At 42.6% G+C, this 24,002-nt stretch overlaps 1 protein-coding gene and 1 long non-coding RNA gene across 4 annotated transcripts; both read left to right on the top strand.

The window, feature by feature from the left end:
- Nucleotides 1–2,511: 2,511 nt before the first annotated feature.
- Nucleotides 2,512–4,838, top strand: LOC310844453. Its single transcript, XR_014564142.1, has 2 exons — nt 2,512–2,833; nt 4,711–4,838. It is a non-coding gene; the product is annotated as an uncharacterized lncRNA (long non-coding RNA).
- A 5,590-nt stretch (nt 4,839–10,428) lies between these two features.
- LOC310844378 (uncharacterized protein) lies at nt 10,429–23,191 on the top strand. Of its 3 annotated transcripts, XM_083738566.1 has the most exons (5): nt 10,429–11,149; nt 11,830–11,897; nt 14,594–14,661; nt 15,982–16,059; nt 23,077–23,191. In XM_083738566.1, exons 1-4 carry the CDS (start codon nt 10,904–10,906, stop codon nt 15,999–16,001), a joined length of 402 nt encoding a protein of 133 aa, XP_083594692.1. In that variant the 5' UTR covers nt 10,429–10,903; the 3' UTR covers nt 16,002–16,059; nt 23,077–23,191. The 3 variants fall into 3 exon arrangements, 1 of the variants encoding a protein (XP_083594692.1); XR_014564059.1 differs by lacking the exons at nt 11,830–11,897; nt 23,077–23,191 and having other exon boundaries at nt 15,982–16,592; XR_014564058.1 differs by lacking the exons at nt 11,830–11,897; nt 14,594–14,661; nt 23,077–23,191 and having other exon boundaries at nt 15,982–16,627.
- The last annotated feature ends 811 nt before the right edge of the window (nt 23,192–24,002 follow it).

Here is a 24,002-nt window from a genome sequence, read left to right as displayed (position 1 = left end):
GGCTGTCATTTTGTTTCAGCTCAGTCTTTGTTCCCCTGGGTTTTCAACTGGTCAGCATTTTACTGGTGCAACCAGTAATCCTCTCAGGGAGCTGGGTTGGGACAGAGGCTTCTGAAAGGTCAGTAAATGCAAGAATCTGCAGCGATTGACTCAGAATCAACCAGTGTCCTTTCTGCCTCCATCCATACCTATCAAAATATATTGGGCTTAGGTCCTTACCTGCCACATTTAAACCTGATTCACCCTTTGCCTCCAACATTCCTCTAGGTCCCACCATTCTCCTTAGTCCTATCCTGATTTATTCTCTTTTGGCCCACCAACGAAGGACCAACCTTCCAGTGCAAAAATAAAAATAAAAGAGAATTATCCTCATTTCTTATCTTTTCCTCCATCATTTTTTATTGATTTTCATACAATTTCACAAATTCAAACAATTCAGCAAATTTGATTCAGTTTCAGTTCAATGTTCCCTTATTTTGACTTCCCATCCTTATTTCCATGATGTTCAAATCCTTCATCTACTGCCTTAAATGTAATACTTATTTCTATAATATACAGTGATACCTCGGGTTACATATGCTACAGGTTACATACTCTTCAGGTTACAGACTCTGCTAACCCAGAAATATTACCTCAGGTTAAGACCTTTGCTTCAGGATGAGAACAGAAATCGTGCTCTGGCGGTGTGGCAGCAGCAGGAGGCCCCATTAGCTAAAGTGGTGCTTCAGGTTAAGAACAGTTTCAGGTTAAGTACGGACCTCCGGAATGAATTAAGTACTTAACCTGAGGTACCACTGTATATATTCTACATTCCATTCCTTTTTCATTCTCATTCCTTTGCTTATATTCCCGTCCTGACCATGATTTCATTTGATTGTAAGAGAGCTTATCTTGATGCCCGTTCTTCAAGTGAATTCCATTATTCCCTATATTTCGTCTCAGTGATGCCCCCCCCCCCACAGTCCATTTTCAGACTAAAAGCTGGTGGGTTAATAGCAAGATCCTGGGCATAGTCCCACTTAGACACTATTTGGTCCATTTCAATTTCCTTGATGCAGCCCAGGATCCCCTTACAAGTGCAAAAAAAAAAAAACAAAAAACACCAATTTCACTCAGTGGGAAAAATAATACCAAGTATGGTCTTGGCGAGAGAGTTGAGAGATGAGATGATCCTGAACACTCAGAAGCAAGCATAACTCTGACAAAAGGTGTGGGAGCCACAAAGTGGAGACTGGCGAGGCTGAGTTTTTAGAAACATCTGGCCATTAATCTGAGCATTGGGGACTTCTGAAACATTGGCAAGCCTGCTCCAGCTGGCCCTGGGACCGCTGCTTCTGCATTAACAGGTAAATCGGCCAGATGGCCTCCAGTTTTACTACTGTTTCTGATATGGATGATGAGTTCCGATCCCCAATGAGCAATACGCCTTCCAAAAACCGAACATTTGTATTCACCTTTTGACCACACCAAAACAATGTAATCATTGAAGAAGCCCCCTATCGTGATTAGAGTGGAGGACAAAATAGAAGCTTGTTTGCTACTCGGAGAGGAAGCAGCCAGAAGCCTGTCTATGTGTGTGGGGAGACACTGGAATTAATTTTAGACAGCTGCGGCTACATGCATTTTTGCCATCAGGCAAAAGCAGCATTTTCAGTACGAAGCAGGGTTTGGTTTGTTTCCCGTCTGTATGTTTTAAGAAAAGGCAGAGCCCTACACAATATGAATATAAGGCTGGACGTATCAAATACGACTGCCTGAAATGCGATGCCTGAAATTTCTGACCCCGGTAATATGCAACAAATAATTTCATCATCTCGAGGAAGATGTTGAATGCTTTTATGTTCTTTGTTTCTGGGACACTCAGAAAGCCACATGACGAGAAAGTATCTTGCTCTGGGTTGTGTCGGCTCCTTTACACGCTGGGGAGCTTAATCACATTGCTCTATCAATTTATGGAAATATGCAATTTTATGAATTGCTTTTCCTGCTGCTCTGGTATCAGAGTGCTCAAAGCTAAGCACAACTGGGAGAAAGACAAGAACAATCCACAAACTTGAACAGATTTGTTGGCAGCAAAGGTTGTAATTGCTAAGTTCTGAAAAGGAGCAACTATCCCAACATACAATTTGTGGAGGGACGAAGTATGGACAAAATCTCATAGTAAATAAAAGCAGCAACAGTATAGGGAAAGCCAGGAGATTTTCTATTAATATAGCATAGTTTATAAACTTTCCTGAAATTAACTCATGAAATGAAAGTAAGTCAAATAAAAATACAGCTATTTATTTATAGTAATATTACAGTGATATTCCATACATCAGCTGGAGATACTGGAAACCAGAGTTGTTAATTTGTAATGATAAGTTAAGGGGCTAAGAGGAAGGCTTGCTGGCTTTCTTTTTAATTTTTCTTCAGATGATTCTTTTCATGCAGAGTCTTTCACATACGTTCATATAGAATATTTAAATAGTTGGCTTGAATTGATATTTCCTTTGCGGGAAGAAAACAAAACGTAATTACAGTAATGATCACATAATGAAAAGAAAACAAAATAATGGTTGCACCGACTCATTATGTGTGTTGGTCCAATACGGAATAAATATTATCTGGTTTTCAATGAATGTATCATCTTGTAGCCCATCACTTATTCTTATGTAATTAGTGAGCTTTTCCATTTCTGCTAACAGCCAGATTAATTTTTTTTAAGAAAGAACAATGACTGCAAATAGATTCTTTGTTGTCCTGCTTTACTGGTTCTACAAGCAGTGTTGCCAGCCCAGAATCCAAAATACTTGAGTGATCCCTGGTCCAGACTGTTTCCCTTTTGGATCAGGTTGCAAGAGGCAGACATTTCATTTCTTTTGTCTGGGACTGAATCTGGGGCTTTGTGCATGTAATGTGTTAAGTTGTGGGTGAACATATCAGACGACACACCAATTCTTCAAACAGCTCTTGTTTATTCACAGGCCAGAACGGAACTGAACTGAAGGGTTCAGCCAGCCTGCTTATATAGAGCTCCACTAGAACGCAACAGTAACCTTTCCTGTAACTATCCAATCACTGAACATCACTTTCGATCCCTTATTTGCATATGTGGACCTGAGTGAAAACTATCTACAGTATCCCCCTGCTGGCCCAGGGTGAGAACTTCAGTACATAACATAATGCATGTGTGCCCCATTGAGCTATGGGCTCTTCCATGCTTTGAGTTCTCTGCCAAGCTATTTGTAAGCGTGACTGAGTGGTGCCCTTCTTATGTGCTGAGGAACTTGCATCTCCAGTCAACATGTGAATCATCCAGTTTGCAGAGGGGTTTAAATCACTATAAAGAGCCATTGGATTGTCGAAATCCTTGCAGTCAATTCTTAATTGGTAGTGCATTTAATTTAGCAACCTCATATGCATCAAGCCATCTCTTGCACATCAGACCAGGGAAGCCATCTCTGCAATTTGAACATTTTAAGAAGCACCACTTTCCATGAAGCTGACAGTGCTCCTTCAATAGTGTTTGAAGCTGCTCTGAGGATGCATATCAGGTTGCTAAATTAATACGTGACCAATTGAGAATTGAATGAAAGCTCTTGGGCAATTCAGACCACTTCATACCTGTGCTTTTAAGTTCCTATGTGAACGCAATGGCATTTAGCAAGCATGTTCACAAATTCATTAATAACTATTAATGCACGCTCTCGCCAGCACTGGAAAAAAGATCTCTGAACCTTTGATGGAACAAATGTATTATTAAAGATGGCACTGGCTGCAAAACACTGGGTGATATTTTGAATGTCTAAAGATAGAAGCAAATTATGGTTTCTCTTTATGTTGTTATTGTTTATTATCTCACGGAATTCTTTGAAGAGAACAGACAAACAGAAATCAAAATAGAAAAACCCGACTACACAGATAAGATTTTGGAATCAAAATAATTTGTAATATTCCTTCACGCTGCAGGTTGGACTCCTGGAATTCCTGATAGGGCTGAACAAAATGCAGACACCACAATGAGTTATCCTATAACTGTAGCAGGAGATAAGAGCATTGGCTGCAGAAGGAAGTGGAGAAGTTAGGGGCATCTTATCCAAACTGGCAAACTCTCAGAAATTGTGGTATTTCTTTTCCTCAATCCTTTATCTCTCTGCCAGGAAAATATTCACTCTCTTAATTTATTTGTTTCTGGCTGCTGTTAAAGGCACAGGAACAAACAAATGCAGCTGGCAACTTGACTGTCCCACAACTCACTAAACACAAAGTAGAATTTTCTGATGGTAAGAGCCATTTGACAGTGATGGACTCTCCTTTTTTGGGATTTTTAAAAGCAGAGGTTGGATGGTCATCTGTCATGGATGCTTTTGGTTGGACTAGATGACCCTCTGCAATGTAGGAATCTCAGTTCTCAATTCTACGATTCCCTACCTGTAGTGTTATCACTTATTTGCCATCGTAGTGAAATGGAGCCTTTGTGAACTAAGGTAATATGTTTGGTTGGCATGCGTCTGTCTCGGGAAACAATGGAGGAGTGCATTTTGTGGGGTAAAGTCAAACTGTTGGAAGGTTACAGCGCTTGCAGTGGCTGTAGAGACCGATACGGGAGGGACATGTTTTGTTGCAGCTGGGGCAGAGGACGGCGTCTGGTTGTGCTAGCTGTCAGTATTATGGGGCAGAAATAATAAACAAGAGGTGATGGTTATCATTATGATGTTCTCTTTGTAGGCTGTGAAAGACATTCATATGGCTACTCTTGGAAACATAATACTGCACTGGAAGGACCACTCTGGAAATATTTATACTAAAGAGTAGTGCATAAATCTACAAGGTAAATAAATAAAACATATATTTTCTGGTCTGGCAAGTCAGTTCTGTTCAATAGTGTACCCATGAAGTAAGGGACTAAATTGCCGTGTAGTTTGACACGGCGAGATGATATGAATGAACGTTTGCATTAAAGCAGGGAGAGAAAGGCCAGAGTACATTACGGCTTCTGAAGCTGACAATGTGCCATCATTAAGACTGATAGTCAAATCTTTATGCCTGCCTGCTTTATTCAATAGTGTCCCATTACAGATTGACCTCACATTATTGGCTAAAAGATATTCTATTAAAATTAAAAAAGGCTTTTATATTCGTGTCTCTCTCCCACATTTCTTGTTAGTGAAAGCGTACCCTCTTAGAGCAGTTTTAAATTGCCTCTTGGTGGGTTATACCATAACAGGCTGCAAATATAGGAGTTTGTGTTTGAATGTTCCCTATATAGAGAAAAATATTCTATATTAGAAAAAACCAGTATATCAGGGGAAAGCCTCCTAGTCAGCCTTATCCCTGTCAAACTATTTATGAATGGGAGGTCTGTGTGTTTTTAAATAAAGGGATGCATTCACTGTGGCATGTGCATAGCTCAGTTCCGTTACGACACTCTGGCTGTTATCCTATGGTCATTCTGGGTCCATGAATTAGTTAGTCAGCCTGTCCTGGATGGGATGGGATGGCATTCCCCTGGAAGAATGAGGTTTGCAGGCTGGGCAGGCTTCTTGCGTCTACTCTGTCCCTAGAAGCCCAAGTGCCACTAATTGCACAGAGCAACTATTTCCAACTCCAGCTGCATCACCAGCTATGGCTATTCTTGGATAGCGATAACCCGGCCACAGTAATCCATCATTTAGTCATCTCCCAATTCTCCTGCTGCAATGCATTTTGCATAGGGCTGCCCTTGACTACAGCTGAGATATGGCAGCTAGAACAAAATATTGCTGCCAGGGTGCATAGACTGTCTTGGCTGTAGGAGACCACATGATTTCCGCTGGCTGCCTGTTTGCTACCAAGCCCAATTCAAGGTTTCGATTTTGGCATATAAAGCCCTGGATGACTTGGAACCCAGGTATCAGAAGGGACATTTTTGTGTGGGGGGGGTGTTACTTAACAGCAAAATTAAAAGAATGGGTGTTTTAAGAGAATGAGTGTTTTATGGAAGAACGGATGCCTTTTTTGAACTATTTCAAGAAATAGTATGATGAACTCGCAGGCAGGATTGATCTATAAGCAACAGAAGTAATCAGATTATAATATTGTTACGATTTGGTAGTTAGAAGACAGGGTGCATCAGAAGAGGAGGAACAACAACTCCATGGGAAAAGGGGTGGGAAGTCGACAAAAATAAGAGAAAAGACAAAATTGTGTTTTTTGACTATATATGGTATTAATGTTGAAACTGAATAAAATATCATTGAGGAAAAAGAAGGGACCTATTTCTGTACTCTCCTACCCATGCTCTTCTTAAGGGTCTTTTCATTATCTCCAATCCTGCTCCTTGCTTCTATTGTACGGTACAGAGACAAAGAGCTGTTTTCTGGAGAGCAAAGAGATTAAATACTCAGCCAATGTGATGGCAAACATAGACAGGATTGAAGCGTGGAAATTGGAAAGAGATCTGTGGCTGACAACACGGTTCTGTGCAGGGGAATGATCTCCAAGCATCCCATAGATGCCTCTTCCTAACTCCCCACCACCACACACTCCCAAAAAGAGAAAAGAGAAATCCCAGATCAGATGATGGCTCATAGGTTCTTATACATTGCCAAGAACACTTAGTAAGTTTAAACCCCCTTGGATTAGCGTTACACAAATCATTCCAGATCTCAAATAATGTGACCCATTTCCAATATAGCAACCACTGTTTGTGAAGGAACACATCCCGGTCTCAAAAGTTCCATGGTAATAAAAAGCGGAATACATCACTGAAAAACATTAGCATGCACCCACTTTCCCTCTGCTTCAGATTGTTCCAGATGTTCATAGCCCTTAGGTGGTCGTAGGGATAGTGGGCAAGTATGTTTTCAGCTGTTCCTGCCACTTTCCCTGGTTTAGTACCCCCCCTTTCCCCCCCTAAAGTCAAAGTAAAAGCAGTGAGTTACAGCTAGTCATTAAAAGGATACACCGGGGTCTCTCCAAGCACATTTATGTTTGTGAAACATCCTTTGCTGATGGGTTTCCACTTTCCTTACACAGGCTCGTGTTTTGCTCCATTCTCTTCAGAAAAGCAGAAGTTGCTGCAGGAATTTGAGTAGGTCGGCAGATAGAACACTGATTGTATTATGACCAATATGATGTCAGCCTGCTTACCTATAGCTGCTTTACATAAAGTGGCCTGTCTCTTTAAGAGACATGTGTCATGTGCAGCAGGTGGCTTACAAAGTCTAAGTCATGTCTTAATAGCCTAAGTGTGTCTAGTCAAGACACACACACTGCTTTGGAGGGAACAAATGGTGGGATAACCAGCCTCATATAGCCAACATGCTTAAGTCTAATTAATCCACCAAGGGGTTAATGCCATAGAGTAAACTGTCCTGCCATGCTTAGCTAGGTCACTCCCCCCTCGCGTTCGGAGGGAGGTAATCAAGCCTCTTGTTGTACCTCCGTCTATTTGAGAAGCTCCACATATGTGGTCTGAGTTGGTTGCTGCTGCTCAGACCACATGGCTCTAACAAGCCTCTCTTGAGTTCCTATAACAATAATTTGGAAATTTTCACCACTTTAGAATTAAACCAAGTTTTATTGCCTGTGTGGCTTTTCTGTTTGATGTATGGAGTAGCACATGAACCTGACTTTTTAAGGCTTTGTAAGTAAACCGTTTTAAACTGTGTAAACTAGTGGTCTTTTCCTATGTGGGGGAAGAGGGCACTATTTTGGAACTCGCTCGGAAAGACATATTTTAAAGGTCTAACAGCCTATGTGTCCTTGCTTTACTTTGCTGCATGTTTTGTGTTTTCAAATACTTGCTGGAGTTCTCTCATCAAAGAGTACCTGCTTCAAACTTGGATCTCGGCATCTGGGAATTCTCCTTTTATACCTATTTTTTGCTTGCCACCAACACAAACTGGTATCTTCCTCCTTCATAAGGAGGTTGGGTGCACACTTGGGAACCCTTGCAAGATGCTGCTCACCTTCCTGATATTTGGCACCACCTGAATACCTTTCTCTCCCCATCAGCCATTTCAGGTATGAGCCTACTAGTATGAACCTACACCAAGACAGATGGGTGATATACTGAATTATTATTTCCACTGTCCTAATGGAATGTTCTTGGTTACTTTTTATTGTGTTTTATAATGCTGTTTGGTGCCCTGAGATCTTCTGTGATGAAAGGTAGGATAGAAACACCATGTACCATCACATAAACATATGTATAAATATATAACTCCTAGGACCAGCCCTGTAACACAGCCAGGGCCGGATTTAGGTTTGATGAGGCCCTAAACGGCTGAAGGTAATGGGGCCCTTTATATTTCCAGCTTTCCTTTGTCAACAACAAATTGTCACTGTTTTTTTTGTGTTGAATATATGCTATATGGTAATTTATGGACCTAATAGGTATCTAAAGCCATTTGCACATAACAAAACATGTATTTTATCAAAGTCATTTGTATTTTATCTTATATTTTGGAAATGCACATCCAGTTGTTGTTTTCCTTTTCATTTTTTGGTGGCCCCCAAGAGAGTGGGGCCCTAAGCTATAGCTTGTTTAGCTTATACGTAAATCTGGCACTGAACACAGCCAAGTGACTCAACCTGCTTCCGGCAGCATCATTAGTGGGGATGGTGGAGAGGGATAGATGAAAGCAAGAATTGGTATCGGAATGGGGTAGCAAGACTTTTTTTTTTAAGAATGGCAAACTGCCACATGCAGCGCCTTACTTGGATGTGTCTGGAGTCTTGGAAGCTTGACTACCCTACGTTCTCCTACAAATGGACCTTGAGCTTGTTTGGAGGTTCTAGCAGGGGAGCGCAGCTATCGTATACCCTTGACCGAAGAACGGTACACTTCTTCTATCTGGGATGGTCGTCCTCTTCCACCGAGTGCGCAGCTTCGGGAGGGACGCACATGGAGCGGTGAGGGAGGAAGGGGACACCTGCCTAGCCAGCCAGATCAGCCGAATCAACCCTGGCGATCAATGGGGTGACAGATTTCGCAGCCAGATCGCCCTCACATCCGGGGTAGCAAGACTTTTGAAAATGTTGACCATAGCACCATGGAGGTGTCATTTGGACTCTGCTTAAGGCAGCAAAATGTTTCGGGTCATAGAATAATAGAATTGTAGAGTTGGAAGGGATACCAAGGATCCTCTAGTCCAAACCCCTGCAATGCAGGAATCTCAGCCAAAGCATCCATGACAGATGTCCATCCAACCTCTGCACAAAAACCTCCAGGGAAGAAGAGTCCACAACCTCCTGAGGAAGACTGTTCCACTGTCAAACAGCTCTTATTGTCAGAAAGGTTTTCTGTATGTTTAGTCCAGGCATAGGCAAACTCGGCCCTCCAGATGTTTTGGGACTATGACTCCCATCATCCCTAGCTAACAGGACCAGTAGTCAGGTATGATGGGAACTGTAGTCTCAAAACATCTGGAGGGCCGAGTTTGCCTATGCCTGGTTTAGTCGCACTCTCCTTTCTTGTAACTTGAAGCCATTGGTTCAAGTCCTACCCTCCCTGTCAACTCTTTGTTAATTCATGAATCATTTCTACCTCAGTTTTAATTGGCTACCTAGAAAAGAGAAAAGAAAAACCCAGGGCAGGGACTTTGGAGTGTTACTGTTTGTTTTTGCCCCCAATGGTAAAGTCTACCCTGCAATGAATTTGCCTTGGGGGTTTTATAGAAGGGAATAGCGGTCTTACGTTGAGGCCATTGTACAAATTAAACATGCCTGTCTAGAAGTCAAGGTATCAGCAACTGCAAGTGTCTGTGTCAGCAGGTATTTAGGCCTTAGCCTGCATCTGGAGATGAATTACTGCCTCGAATGGTGCTAGAGACAGCTGCAAACATTCTCCTGAAGATGAGGTAAGGACAGCGGGAAGAAATGGCTGATGTTTTTCTTCATCCCTGTCAAATCCCAATACACCAGAAAAATAATAATAATTTTGAGCAGGGCAGTAAGCTACCTGTCTAAACAAACAAACCTGGCTTTACATTTTAAAAATAAATAAAGAGCAGGATGGAAATGGCAGGAAGGGTTGCATAGGCTGGGCAAGGCGTGCATTTGAAATGACAGGGGAAGATAAATCTGGTGGCATTGCACCCACTTCCACTGGCTAGTAGCATATTAAGTTTAAGAGCAATGTTTTCCTTCAGCTTTTGGTTTCAAGCAACCCACGATTTGGAGGGAAAACAAGCTCACTCATGAATAACACTCTTGTATATATATTTTTTAACTCAGATGAGCTCAGTTTAAAGTCCTCTCCCATGAATGAGTTAATTGTTTTAAACGTTTGAGTATGAAAATAAACTCCTAAGCCATAAGGTTTTCTGAGGCAAGAGACTTAACTTTAGGGTTCAAGCAATTTACGTCGGCTCCCCACATGCTAATCAACACAAAAACACAACAGACTAAAATGTTTTAAGAACAACTAGTTCGTGCCTTGTCAAATGGGATTACCCTGCTATCAATTTTAAGGATCTCCATTAAACAAGCAACGTAGCTGGAACTGGGCTTTTTTACAGATGGGCGGCACACCCACTGACTTTTTCCATGGCTTGAATAACACTCTCTTTTCAGTCACCAGTGAATGGGGATTTCCCACCTCAAGGCAGACCCATAATAAACAAAGGCATTGGACTGGATTATCTTCCCCAAGAGAACATGAATAATCTCTAGGCCGAAATTTTATTGGTGTAAGCCAGTTGACAGAAGAACCTCTAGTTTATCACCATGTTCAATATACAGCTGGTTTTCTTTATCTGTTTGTTTTCAACTCTCAGACAGCATCTATATTGGTTCAAGAGCTGGGACAAACTGATGAAACTTCTTTTGAATATTATTGTGCCAAGCTGCCTAAATAATTCTGAATGTTCTGGTTTCAATGTCAGGCAATGGATGTCTGCCTACTCCCAGACCATGGAACCAATTGTAAGCACGAATGCTTTGTTTCCATGGGGAATTGCATTCTTGCATCAGAATGATGTCACACCCACAGGTCTTGGAGCCAGGAAATGGCAACTATATTGCCTGTAGCAGTGGCTCTCAGTGGCCTGGTGCAAAGTTCCAGGAAGGTATAGAATCCAGAAGCAAGATGGTTCTCACAAGACAAGACACGGATGGGTTGAATGACTCCAGTCACCTTGCCTGGTTTTTTGACATTGTTTTTGCATTGGAACCCTTAAAGGTATCTGGCAAGTCATTCTCTTTTACATTTCTGAATCTTGATCTTTGCTATCAATTGTAAGGTAAATGTAAAGGGACCCCTGACCCTTAGGTCCAGTCGTGGCCGGCTCTGGGTTTGTGGCGCTCATCTCGCTTTACTGGCTGAGGGAGCCAGCATACAGCTTCCAGGTCATGTGGCCAGCATGACTAAGCCACTTCTGGCGAACCAGAGCAGCGCACAGAAATGCCATTTACCTTCCCGCCAGAGCAGTACCTATTTATCTACTTGCACTTTGACGTGTTTTCAAACTGCTAGGTTGGCAGCAGCAGGGACCGAGCAATGGGAGCTCACCCCATCGCGGGGATTCGAACCGCTGACCTACTGATCAGCAAGTCCTAGGCTCTGTGGTTTAACCCACAGTGCCACCTGCGTCCCTCACTATCAATGGTAGGGTTGCCATAATTCAAGAAGTAAGAATTCGGACACAAAAGTTGTTGAGCTTTTCGGAATTCACCCACAAGAGGCAAAGAGTAATACCTAAACACAAACATTGTTGGCAAAAACCTAAACATTTTGCTAATTTTTAAAAATCCCCCCTGGGTGTTAATTTAATCATTTGAATACCGAACATGTCTAGGAAATTCTGGATGTATGGCAACCCCAATCAATGGCCAATGTATAATTTGTTTATCTAATCTTAGGAGCTTTCTGATGACTTTGTTTCTGATTGTATCTTTTCCTTAACACCTCCTTCAGATTGTGGAGTTGGGTAGGTTTTATAACTTGATCCAGATTTTGAAAAAATGAAGGTCATTCTGACGGGTACAGAGAGGTACAAGAAAAGCTAGTGGGTAAGGCATTGAAGAAAGCAGGATAAACCCACAGCTCTTGCATAAATCATTACACCATTGGTGCAATTTATTGGGGCTGGTTATAACTAAAACCTTTGTTGTGAGAACTCATGACAAGCCGTTGGCAAAGTAAACAAAGCCTGATAGACAACAGCCACTATTCCTAGAAAAATCAAGGGAACATTCCAAATGTTCAGTCCCTTTACTCACATCTGTATGTGTTCTTGTTGGAGTGCATATTTATGTACTCCAGTAGGAATACATACTGATGTGAATGTCACATTGGATTGCAAACAGCCTTCAGTTAAACAACCTCCGTCAAAATTTCTGCACATTAGAAAACTTCCTCGCCAGATGCACAAAGAATTCCATCCCCTATAATTGCATATCATCACCAGTGTATACTGTCTGGCTTCTTCCATGTGCCAAATGCAATTATCTATCGTTGACACAAATGTTCTTACTGAATCTTGTGCCTATTTTATAAACAAAAGCTGGTGCCTGATGCAGGGATTCCAAACAGGCTTAAACGACAGCCAGTCCCTTTTCTGTTGATCAGAACGTCTTCTAAGGAAAATACGCAGAGGAACACAGAAGTTAGATCGAGGATTCCCAAAGTGTGTGCTAAGGTGCAATAGCCCACCACGAGAATAGCTGAAGCATGCCTTGAAAAATGAAACCACCGTATTCAATGCAAATGCTGTTCTGTGCTATAAAAATGGGGGGCAGGGAAGACTTTGGTAATCTTTGGTCATATGGTGCACTCAGCGAGGTCAAAATTTGGTGCTCCCAAACAGATCTTCTCAACGATGGGTCTTCTCAATTTTGCAGCTCAGTGCCCTGTGCGAGACAACTGCCCGCATTGCCCTAAATCTGGGGCTGTGGGGAGGACCTATGTGGCATGATCACCTCTCATTGGCCCCCTCACTAGACACAATGCTAACTACATCACTTGAAGTTGTGTTCTGGGTTGGGTCTTTTTAACATATTAATGTTTGCGTGGACAGGCGGAGTCCCCCAAACCCTGCCCCCCCCCCCATGTCGAATAACAAGACAACGTGCTATGGGATTAAATTGGCCACAACTTTATTATATTTCAGATGTGGGTAGACCTTGGCTCATGCATTGGGCGTTTATCCCTCCCAGCCCCAGCCGGGGATCTGGGGAACATCAGGGTTATCCAGTGTGTTTGGGGGATGGGCCGGCTCTGGAGAACATATGTTCAAGCAGAGATAGCCGCCCCTGTTACGCTGCCGTTGCAGGGGAGGGCAATGACGACCTCTCAGCGTACGGTCAAAGCTTCCCCTCACAAAACCCTTTAATGGGGAACCCTGGTATCACCTCCACAAAGAGGAAGGGGGTGTGGGTCACCGCTGCATGTCCCCCCCCCCAATACAGGAAAATAGACTAAAGGATTCCGCCCAAGGCCTGATACCGCCAAAGTTGTGACATTTTGCTACAGGAAAGGCAAAACCTGCCAATGCAGGGGAATTCCTTTCCGGCCCTTCAACAGTGACCTTGACGTAGCAGCGCTCGCATACCTGTGAAGAAAAGGTTAACTTGCAAAATAAATCTTAACTGAGGGTGGGTAGAGTGGGAGAAGCTCTGGAGCCAACTGAAGATTCCGAGGTAAGATCCTCCCTCTATTGTGTGGGCAGGTAGTCCCTCTCCTACCTAGCCTGGTCACCTTGGCAACGCTTCCCCAGGTGGGATTGGACAAATGACTGAGGTAGGTGGAGACCTCCAGGTATCCCACCTGGGGAAGGCGTAGCCAAGCCTGTGCTGATGGAGCCGCACATGGTCCAGGGGCTGCCCGTGTCCACACAAAGGGCGCCCCCGTTTAATGTGAGGAGCAGTCATTACTCCTGTATCAGGACTGTGTTGTGTGAGTTTTTAGCCCTTTTCCTTCCTTGCCGCCAATAAAAACGGCCTCCTCATTAAAGGGGGAGGGTTCTTTTGGCCCTGGAAGGGAAGCTTCCATTGGATGCGCAGAGACCTGGGACGTGTAAAGCCTGCAGGTGCTGATTATACAGTACATGCGATCCTGCTCTCCCTCTATACACACACCCCTCACAGTTTTTGATTTTGTGGAAAGGGCACCTGTAATGTTACTTCTTGAGCCTTGCCACGGTAACTGCATTTTCTAACGGTTGCTGCTTTGTCCCAGAGTGCTTTGCTCCACCTCGAGATCTTCTGCCTGAGGGGAAATCCCTTTTCAGACTCTATATTTGAGTTCACGGAATACACATGATGGTGTGGCGGTTTGGGTGAGGCATTAAAGTGGCGGCATGGAGCAGACAGATGTTCCCATGAGTGCGTGTGGATTTGAGGAAGAGCCTGCCGCCACAAATTTGCAAAATCCCTGACTTGTGCACACTTAGCCCTTATAGAACGTTTGAAAGAAGCTGGCCTTGCCATTGTGTTCATGGGGGCAAGGCCTGCAGGGAGCACCGTGTGAGCAGAACAGCACTCCTTACACACTGTCGGGCAATGAGCCAGACAGCATCCTGCAATCTGCATGGCACAGGCAACTGGCTGCCTTGCTGTTCCAGGTTGGGAGGGTGTTTGGCAGTTGCTAGGTAACCGTCAAGTGTTTTTCCTCTCTTCCTTACAGCGGGCAAAGTAACCGGTTGAGGATGCCATTTCGCGCTGGCACTTCAAAGTGCTTAACAGCTCAGGCCAGTAGGTCTCTTTCTACTAGGTGGGCTGCGTACATCATAGACATAAATGGGTACATAAGAGGGCTGGGGCCAGGGAGTCGTGATTTTGTGGGGCAAATACCATGCCTCCCCTCCCCTTTATGGCTTGGTTATTTCAGTGTTATTTAAAGTAAGGCTACACATTAACCGAGTGGAAAGCAGTCTGGCTTTTTTCCCTTCTTCTTAGAAACTCGAAGAAGACCATGTCAGGGAGAACAAACAGATGTTGATTTGCCCCAGCCAATATTGCCAATGGCAAGGGAAAATGGGAGATGTAGTCCATCAATATTTGGAGGACCACAGATTCACCACCCCAGTCTTAAGAGCCAGTGTGGTGTAGTGGTTAAGAGTGGTAGCCTTGTAATCTGGGGAACCGGGTTTGCGTCTCCGCTCCTCCACATGCAGCTGCTGGGTGACCTTGGGCTAGTCGCACTTCTTTGAAGTCTCTCAGCCCCACTCACCTCACAGAGTGTTTGTTGTGGGGGAGGAAGGGAAAGGAGAATGTTAGCCGCTTTGAGACTCCTTCGGGTAGTGATAAGGCGAGATATGAAATCCAAACTCTTCTTCTTCTTCTTCTAAAGGAAGGATTGCAGAAGTGCCTTCCTTGCCCTGCACAGCTGAGAGGAAGAGTGTCAAACTCATGCTTGAAACAAGGATCACCCCATACCAATTTTCCCTTTCTTCTGTTTACATCTCTTCCTTGCACTTCTCACACCAAGCAGCAATGCTAGGATTCCATTCCGTTGATGTGGCTCATGCGTCTCGTCTTCCTAGTTTTTCCTTTCCCGGCAGCAATGATAGGATTTTTCCCTCGAGATCTCTCCTATAGCTCAGCTTCCCCAGTGATCTACCTATCGACTTTTAGGGAACAGATGTAATTCTTTGCTAATTGAGAAGGGTGGGTATTGAGGTGCAGTCCCCTAACTCCCTGAAGAAGCAGCAACAACTCCACTGCCAGGAGATGACGTGAGGGCCGCTGCGCCACCACACAGCCTGCTACCGTGACCTACCCTGTTTCCCTCAGAAACTGGCCCTGGGACCAGTACCTGAAGGGAACTGAGTGATTGTGTGGTTGGAAGGTTGCCCCAGCCAGAACTCAGTTCTGGCACCTCTCAGGTGGGCGCCATTGCCATTCTAAGACAACAAGGGAGGTGTTCATGGTGAGTTCCAGCACCTCTTTTTTTTGAAAAATAGCACTGGCTGTTGCTATGATTGCCGCAATCAGCATATTCTGGCCCCAATGTCCATACTCTCAATGGCAGCCTGCAATGAAGATATTACACAAATTATATTTTCTCTTCAGCTTTATTTCCATGCCAGTGAAGTCTTTGCTCAGCTAAATGCTGACCCGTCAGGTTGCTGCTAACGACAGAGGAACAAGGTCAGTTAACAGAAAGAGAGGCAGCAAAAGTGGCTATTGTAGCCAAACGGTTAAGAGAAGCCCCGATATGCCCACGTACCCAGACGTGTTGGTAAGATCATGTCCCAAGTCACAACCATGAAGATCTGATCCTGCTTTAGTGTTTGAAATCTGACACAAATCATTGCCTGAGGCTTCAAAGGCCTCTCTGGCAGGTAAGAGGGTGAATTACCTGTTTCAGATCTGAGTGACTGTTGAAAGCATACACGTTGCCTCTGAAGAAAAGCAAGTAAGATCTGAAAATGGTATCTGTCAGTCTTGCAAAGTTGTCATGGAAAAGAAAAGAAAATCTCCTGTCTCATGAAGATGCAGACAGACTGAGGGGGAGGTGGGGAGCAACAGTATCACACTTGCCTGTCAAATATGCACCTTGTTTTCTATGCAGGCAATATATTAAGATTTTAAAAAATGTTTTTGGGTTTTCTTTTGCAGGAGATCAAAGCAAGTGGTCAATAGAGAGCCAGTGTGGTATAGTGGTTAAGAGTGGTAGATTTGTAATCTGGTGAACCGGGTTCGCGTCCCCGCTCCTCCGCATGCAGCTGCTGGGTGACCTTGGGCTCGTCACACTTCTCTGAAGTCTCTCAGCCCCACTCACCTCACAGAGTGTTTGTTGTGGGGGAGGAAGGGAAAGGAGAATGTTAACTTCTTTGAGACTCCTTAGGGTAGTGATAAAGTGGGATATCAAATCCAAATTCTTCTTCTTCTTCAATAAATGTTGGCTTCAATGTCAATAAAGAAGATTCCCCCCCCCCCCGCTGTATTTTGACATCAACTGAATATTAAAATATGCACAACTTTCTCCCCAACCTATGCCACTTCACACACCATGTGTTTTTCTACAAAAAAAAGGCAGGTTGTTCAATGGTATTTGAAAGTCACATGTCCCCTGCTTTTTAAATGACGGTATTACTAAGAGGGCAGCAGGATGAGTGAGACATGAATGGAGGGAGTGAAACACTGCATACCTGCAGTACTGAGGGTCTAAATGTCTTCGATACGATAAAAATTCTCATTTATTGACACAATAAGCACTTTATGCAGAAATTAAGATAAGGTGTTAACCATTCAGTGTCTGTTGTTTTCAAGCGGTTATGAATATTGAAGCCTGGTGAAAAGCCAGCTGGGTCCCTTCACTGGAAAATCCTCAGAAATAGATTTCCCACAAGTTCCACTTCTGCTCCATTTGCAAGTTTCCTGAATGAAATATAGGATTTTAAAGACATTTTCTCTTTCCTTTTTGGGGTTGGGAGTCATTAACAGAGATTAGCTGGATAAATAGGGGGAAGCGATTTTTAAACTGTTTGCAAACTTAATGTGAAGAGCCCAGCCTTGCAAATTATCACATCTAATCAGGGATGCACGCTTCACTGCTTCAGTAATTGTACTAGTATTAGTCAAATTCTTGTTGTCTCCTCATTAGCCATGAAAAGGAAACTCAAGATGTACTTCATTAGAGGTTCCTGGAAATAAATGGTATGGGGAAGGGGAGGAAGGAAGAGATGCACTTGATATGCAAGGAACAATTGTGCAAGAGAAGACAAGAACAGGCATGATTCAACTATTATTCTGGATCTTTTGCAAGTAACACCAAACCACATTTTTCCTCATCTGATTTTGCTTTTCTGACAGGAAAGAAAAAAAGAATCCTTGCAGCCTAATATATCTGAATGGCCTGGTGGGAATTAATGAATAGTGCTCTGAATATTTCACGCTTTCGATTGGGGGTTGAAATGCTTTAATTTGGATGGGAATTTCTCCTGAATAAAGTGTTTGATTGCAAACCTATGCAGAAGGGAGTAAATCCCACGGCGAGCACTGAAGCTTGCTTCAGTCTTGTAAACATGGGTAGAAATACTGGTATTAGGCTGTATCAATATTACTGTGATCTGAGTTCCTCCACAAAGAGGGCCTTTCCTTCTCTCAATAAATTGTGGGTCTGACATACACAGGATGCAGAAGAAGACTTCCATAATATGGAGCAGGCATTCTGGTCCTTCAAATATCCTGTATCCAAGCAAAATAGGATTTTAAAGGTAGTCACCAATGTTTCAAATAGGCATAGCTGGATAGCTCAGTCAGTACAGCGTGAAAGTCTTAATCTCAGGGTTGTGGGTTTGAGTCCCACCTTGGGCAAAAGATTCCTTCATTTCAGAGGGTTAGACTAGATGGCCTTTGAGGGTCCTTCCAACTCTACAACTCTATGTATGATTCTATGAATTGTGCCTGGAAACAAATTGGCAACCATTGCAGCCATTGTTGAACAAGTGAATTTAGAGAGGCTCAGGGAGACCTTTATGTCAATCGACCATTCTCTGGCCAATAAGGTCTCTGGAGAACTCAGCCAATCTCAGTCCAAAAGTATTTCTGTGGCCAGGAGCTTCCACCCATCTGTGTCCAGGTTGGAAAAACAATTTATTTCTTTTTCTTTTTTTACTCCTACCATTTTTTAAATGGATGAGGATGATTGAGATGATTTTTTAAAAAAGGTTTTGCACTCTGTGCATGCTCAAACCGTTTGTTTCTCAGGCTTGTAATTCTAAACCATGTCTGACCCTGCTCACGTTAAACTCCTTGGGTGGTGTCCTGCTTTGATGCATTTTTTCTTTTTTCTAAACAAATTTTATTAAATTTTCCACAGTGATAACACAAACCACAAAGCAAAATGATACACAAAAACAGAAAAAGAAAAAAGAAGACAGAAAAAAGGGGGAACAATAAACAGATAAACAATAACAACAAACTAAATTCTTCACAAATCCAATCTTTTAAATATCTTGGTTGACTTCCTCAAGTCCCTCCCTTCTGAGTTTCCTTTTGATGCATTTTTCTACATAACTGCTTAGCAATGTACAGATTTGGGCACACTTCGCATTAATACACACATTTTTGTGTACTTTTTTTGGATGGAGAACTACGTCACAAAATTCAGAGAAGTGAGAATTTTGAAGATCAGCTGCACTTTGATTCATGTTTTGGATCAAGAAGGATTAGGCAGGTTCAAATTAAAATGCCAATCAAATGAATTTATCTCCCATCCTAAGCTCAGGTTGTCCTCTGGTGAATACTTAAAAAATAATAATGAAAAAATGAGAGACTTAAAAAAGATATTTGCACAGATGTAAATACATTCCTGGATTTGATTTTCCCACTCCCTATTTGTCTCTCCCACAGACATTTAGTTTCTGAGCCCAATCCAAAGTGCTGGTTTTAACCTATAAAGCCTTAAGTGGCTCAGGATCGCAATACCTCAAGGACTGCCTCTTTCGAGATGAACCTACCTGGATCCTCAGATCAACATCTGAGGCCCTTCTTCATGTGCCCCCTCCTCGAGAGGTCTGGAGGGTGGCAACATGAGAACAGGCCTTCTCTACAGTGGCTCCTCGTCTGTGGAATGCTCTCCCCAGGGAAGTTCGCCTGGCGCCTTCATTATACACTTTTAGGCGCCAGGCAAAGCATTCCTTTTTAACCAGGCCTTTGTTTGATTTGAATGACATCCTATGGCCTTATAAAATGTGGGTTTTGGGGGGAGGGGGGTTAGTGGGTTGTTGTTTTTATTTTGATTATATATTTTGTGGTTTTATATTTTGATTTTTGTTCTGTCAACAACTCTGAGACTTCCGGGTATAGAGTGGTATATAAAGTCAATAAATCATCATCATCATCATAAAATAATTTATAAGTAACATTATTATTATTATTAGTTGTAGTAGTATATTATAATATAATATAATAATAATAATATTGTATGTATACAAAATGTTTGCAAACTGGCAGTGAAGGCACCTCAGATGTAGGCATTTTAATAAAACCATAATACTGGTCTCCTGAGACAGGCTTGGAAAGATTACCCCTGGATTTAGCAGATAATCTAATCATGAATTTGGAGACTCCATGCATCTGAGTCTTTGATGCCTCACAATTTCTCCAAATCATCTCCAAAGATATCATCTTTCCTAATCATAACAGTTGGTAACGGTTGCCATGGCAGCCACTAAACAAGCTTCTAAAAACCATGGCGCTAGAAAGTCCTCTAAAAACGACAGAGCTAAGCTTATTTTTAAAAATATGCAGCCAAAAAGTAAAACGTTACAAGTGCTGGAGAAAAAAATGCCACTCTAAACTGCATAACATTATGGATTTTCTTTTTTCTAATCAAATGTTTACATATTGGAAATGTACAGGATGCGTGCGTGCAATTTGACAATTATATACATAACGTGAAACAGCTTCATATTTATGTGACATTTACTGTGTTCCACTGGGATATTATCCTTATGAGAAATAATTCACGGCAATAAAGAATATGGACAGGCTTTACATTTACTGTGCTTTATGGGCAGAACTCCCACAATATGAACGTTCCATAACATCCCAACCAAAGAAGTCTTATTCTGCCCTCTTCCCCATGAGAGGAACTCTTTTGCAGTTGCAAAACTGTTGCGGTTGCCTAATAATTTAAAAGCAGGGCATCCAATCTGGCTAGCCCCATGTCGTACAAACATCTTGATTAGACTCTTTTACTGAATGATCTGCATGTGCATATTTTGTATAGTTTGTTCATATTACTGGAAGTCTGTCCACAACAAATAGAAAAATCCAGTGATGGACAAAGTATGCCCATATCATTTGCGAAGGCAGAACTGCCTGCTCAAAGAAATTGCCACGAGCCAAATAAAGGTAATTCTACTTAAATAATAATAATTACAGTGGTACCTCGCAAGACGAATGCCTCGTAAGACGAAAAACTCGCAAGACGAAAGAGTTTTTCGTTTTTTGAGTTGCTTCGCAAGACGAATTTCCCTATGGGCTTGCTTCACAAGACGAAAACGTTCAATGCATTCCTATGGGAATGATTTTCAATGCATTCCTATGGGAATCCGTGCTTCACAAGACGAAAAATTCGCAAGATGAAAAAACTCGCAGAACGAATTAATTTCGTCTTGCGAGGTACCACTGTATTATAATCCATATGGCTGTAAGTCTGCTTTAAAAATACACTACAGTTGTGTCTTATGCAAGGGTTCTGTTCCAAGGCTTCTGTGTATATGCAAAAATATTCAAATACTTGGAAAGCAACCACCATGTGAGCCATAGCTGTCAAGTGTCCCTTATTTGATGGAACAGTCTCCCTTATCCCAGCGCCATGTCCCGCTGCTGTCCCTTATTGATGAGGCTTCATTTGGCTGCTGGCTGGGCTTTCTGCCTTTGGCTCGGAGGGGCTCAGAAGTTGAACATACCTGTGCCCGGAAAATCCCTTATTTTGGCTGCTGATCCCTTATTTTCGAGGCTGCTGGTCCCTTATTTTCAAATCTGTAAGTTGACAGCTATGATGTGAGCACATCTAGGCTTTGGGAACTGGTGTGCCAGCTCTGAAAATCTCAGGATGCTCGCGAGATCTCGCAGGGTCATTCAAATTCCCGTGAGATCTCATGAAAGCCCCCCAGACCTTGCTTGGGAAGCAAGGCAGAGAGCTTAGAAGCTCTTTTTTGTGCCGGGACAATCTGGTACAGAAAGAGCTTTTAATTTCTCAGTCCTGCTTCCCAAGAAAGGTCCTCTCCATGCTGCGGCTCTGCATTTAACTTGTGGGAATTCAACCTTCTCCTTCTCCTTTGGTGAAAACTTGTAGCCGAGTAAAATTGTCTACCATAAACACGGTCTTACGAGTGATTCCGTAAGTGACTGTGGAGGATCCACATGTCCTTCTACAGTGGGGACATAGGTTTACGGGCGGGAGCTGATCACGGTGAGGGTTTGCCAAGCGTGTCTTCCTCTTAGCGTGTTTCTCCCTTTCATCCTGAGTTTGAGCATCTTCAAAACCCATGACACCTTTGGTAAAGGCTGTTCTCCAGTTGGAGTTCTCGCAGGCCAGTGTTTCCCAGTTGTCGGTGTTTATACTACATTTTTAAAGATTTGCCTTGAGAGAGTTTTAAACCACTTTTGTTGACCACCAGCATTACGCTTTCCATTTTTAAGTTCGGACTAGAGTAGTTGCTTTGGAAGACAATAATCAGGCATCCGAACAACATGACCAGTCCAACGAAGTTGTTGTTGAAGAATCATTGCTTTGACACTAGTGATCTTTGCTTCTTCCAGTACACTGGCATTAGTTCACCTGCCTTCCCAAGTGATGTGTAAAATTTTTCGGAGGCACTGTTGATGGAATAGCAGGTCTTAAACCACATATAGCTGAAATTGCACAAGCCAAGTGTGCAGACAACAATATCATACCATAATGGGAAATGCAATTGTAGAAATAATAATGTCTTATTTCATGTCACTCTCAAAACAAAAACTAGTTGAGTCCAATAATGATTTTTAAAATCATGGAACTATGTTTTTGCAGGTAATTCCTCCTTCATGCTCCTCTGTTCAAACAACCACTCACACTACTTGAACACACCATTCACAGACCATACCTAAGAGTTTGTAAACACAAATAATTGATCACAGTAGTGCTTCCTGATCTCATCAGCATCTACCCTTATCTCTGAATATTGTGTGAGAAAAGTGTTTTGTTTAAATATTAGACAGAATTTTCATACATACAGCTGTGCCAAATATTCTCTTTTAATTTTTGGCATTAAAAAAGAGCTTTCACGAGGTAAATTTCTCTCTCTAGAAACACTTAGACTATACAAATAATCCTGTTTTGCTGGCAACTGCAGGTTCAGCATATTAAGTTTCCCGGTTACTGCTTTTAACTCCTTCCTGAATTAGTCCCATGCATGATTCTGTCAAATCAGAGTGCTCCAACAATAATGAATGGGATGACATCACATTAAGTAGTCAAATCATGTGGTCATATGATGATGTCACTTAAAGGCACGTAAGGGTGACTGAAAATGAGAACATTCCCTCCTAAGGTTTTTGGGATAACCCTCTTACATCTTGCTTAACATGTTTAATGATTCTCCATCTGCTTTTATAGTCTCTGGTTATTTCTGCATTATGTAGATTTTTGAACTTTTTTATTGACAGATTACATTTGGTTCTCTTATGTAAATTTCCTGACTGCGATTGTAAGCTGCTCTGAGGACCACTTCTGTGTTGGAAAAGTGAGACCAACATGTAAATAAATGAATAACCTCCTGTATTCATCTCTCACACACCCCTTTGTTGAGTCCTATCCATTTCCAGGGATAAATTGCTGCTTTGCATTTTTTTTAAAAAAACAACAACACCAATGCTACTGAATAATTCATAAAAGTAAAAATAGAATAAAATTTCAAACTTTGCATTTGATACAGCATTTATCTTTCTGCAACCATAGAGAGCAGCGAAACTCACCCATATCCATTCTGAATTGGCTGGGCTTAGAAAAACCCAGCCTGGGGAAGCTCGCCTGCCATCATCCCACTTGGCTGCCAGTTTCTTTCCTCTCCTCCCTTTCCCATACTTTTCCAAGTTTGCAAGTTGTGATGGAGGGCAACCAAAAGAGTTTTGCAAAAACTGATCTCTTCATCTAAATCTGCATCTCTCTGCAGCAAAGCTGGGGTGTTGATGCTGTGTACCCCTCCATTGTAGGCTCAGGTTGTCTATAAAGGTAAAGAGACCCCTGACCCTTAGGTCCAGTTGTGGCCGACTCTGGGGTTGCAGCGCTCATCTCGCTTTATTGGCCAAGTACAGCTTCTGTGTCATGTGGCCTGCATGACTAAGCCACTTCTGGCGAACCAGAGCAGCGCACGGAAACGCTGTTTACCTTCCCACCAGAGTGGTACCTATTTATCTACTTGCACTTTGACATGCTTTTGAACTGCTAGGTTGGCAGGAGCAGGGACCGAGCAACGGGAGCTCACCCCATCATGGGGATCCGAACCACCAACCTTCTAATCAGCAAGTCCTAGGCTCTGTGGTTTATCCCACAGCGCCACCCGCGTCCCTTCAGGTTGTCTATATCTGTATAT

Source organism: Podarcis gaigeae (genome assembly GCF_964106915.1).
Source record: "Podarcis gaigeae genome assembly, chromosome: 5".
NCBI lineage: Eukaryota > Metazoa > Chordata > Lepidosauria > Squamata > Lacertidae > Podarcis > Podarcis gaigeae.
The sequence above is the reverse complement of the archived record's forward strand: the minus strand, read 5'-3'. Positions and strand labels throughout refer to the sequence as shown.

Coding starts and splice junctions, on each gene's coding strand:
- LOC310844378 (XM_083738566.1), top strand. CDS start 10,904: ATGCTTTGTTTCCATGGGGAATTGCATTCTTGCATCAGAATGATGTCA. Junction 11,150..11,829: donor TTGCATTGGAACCCTTAAAG/GTATCTGGCAAG, acceptor ATCTAATCTTAG/GAGCTTTCTGATGACTTTGT. Junction 11,898..14,593: donor CCTTCAGATTGTGGAGTTGG/GTAGGTTTTATA, acceptor TCTTCCTTACAG/CGGGCAAAGTAACCGGTTGA.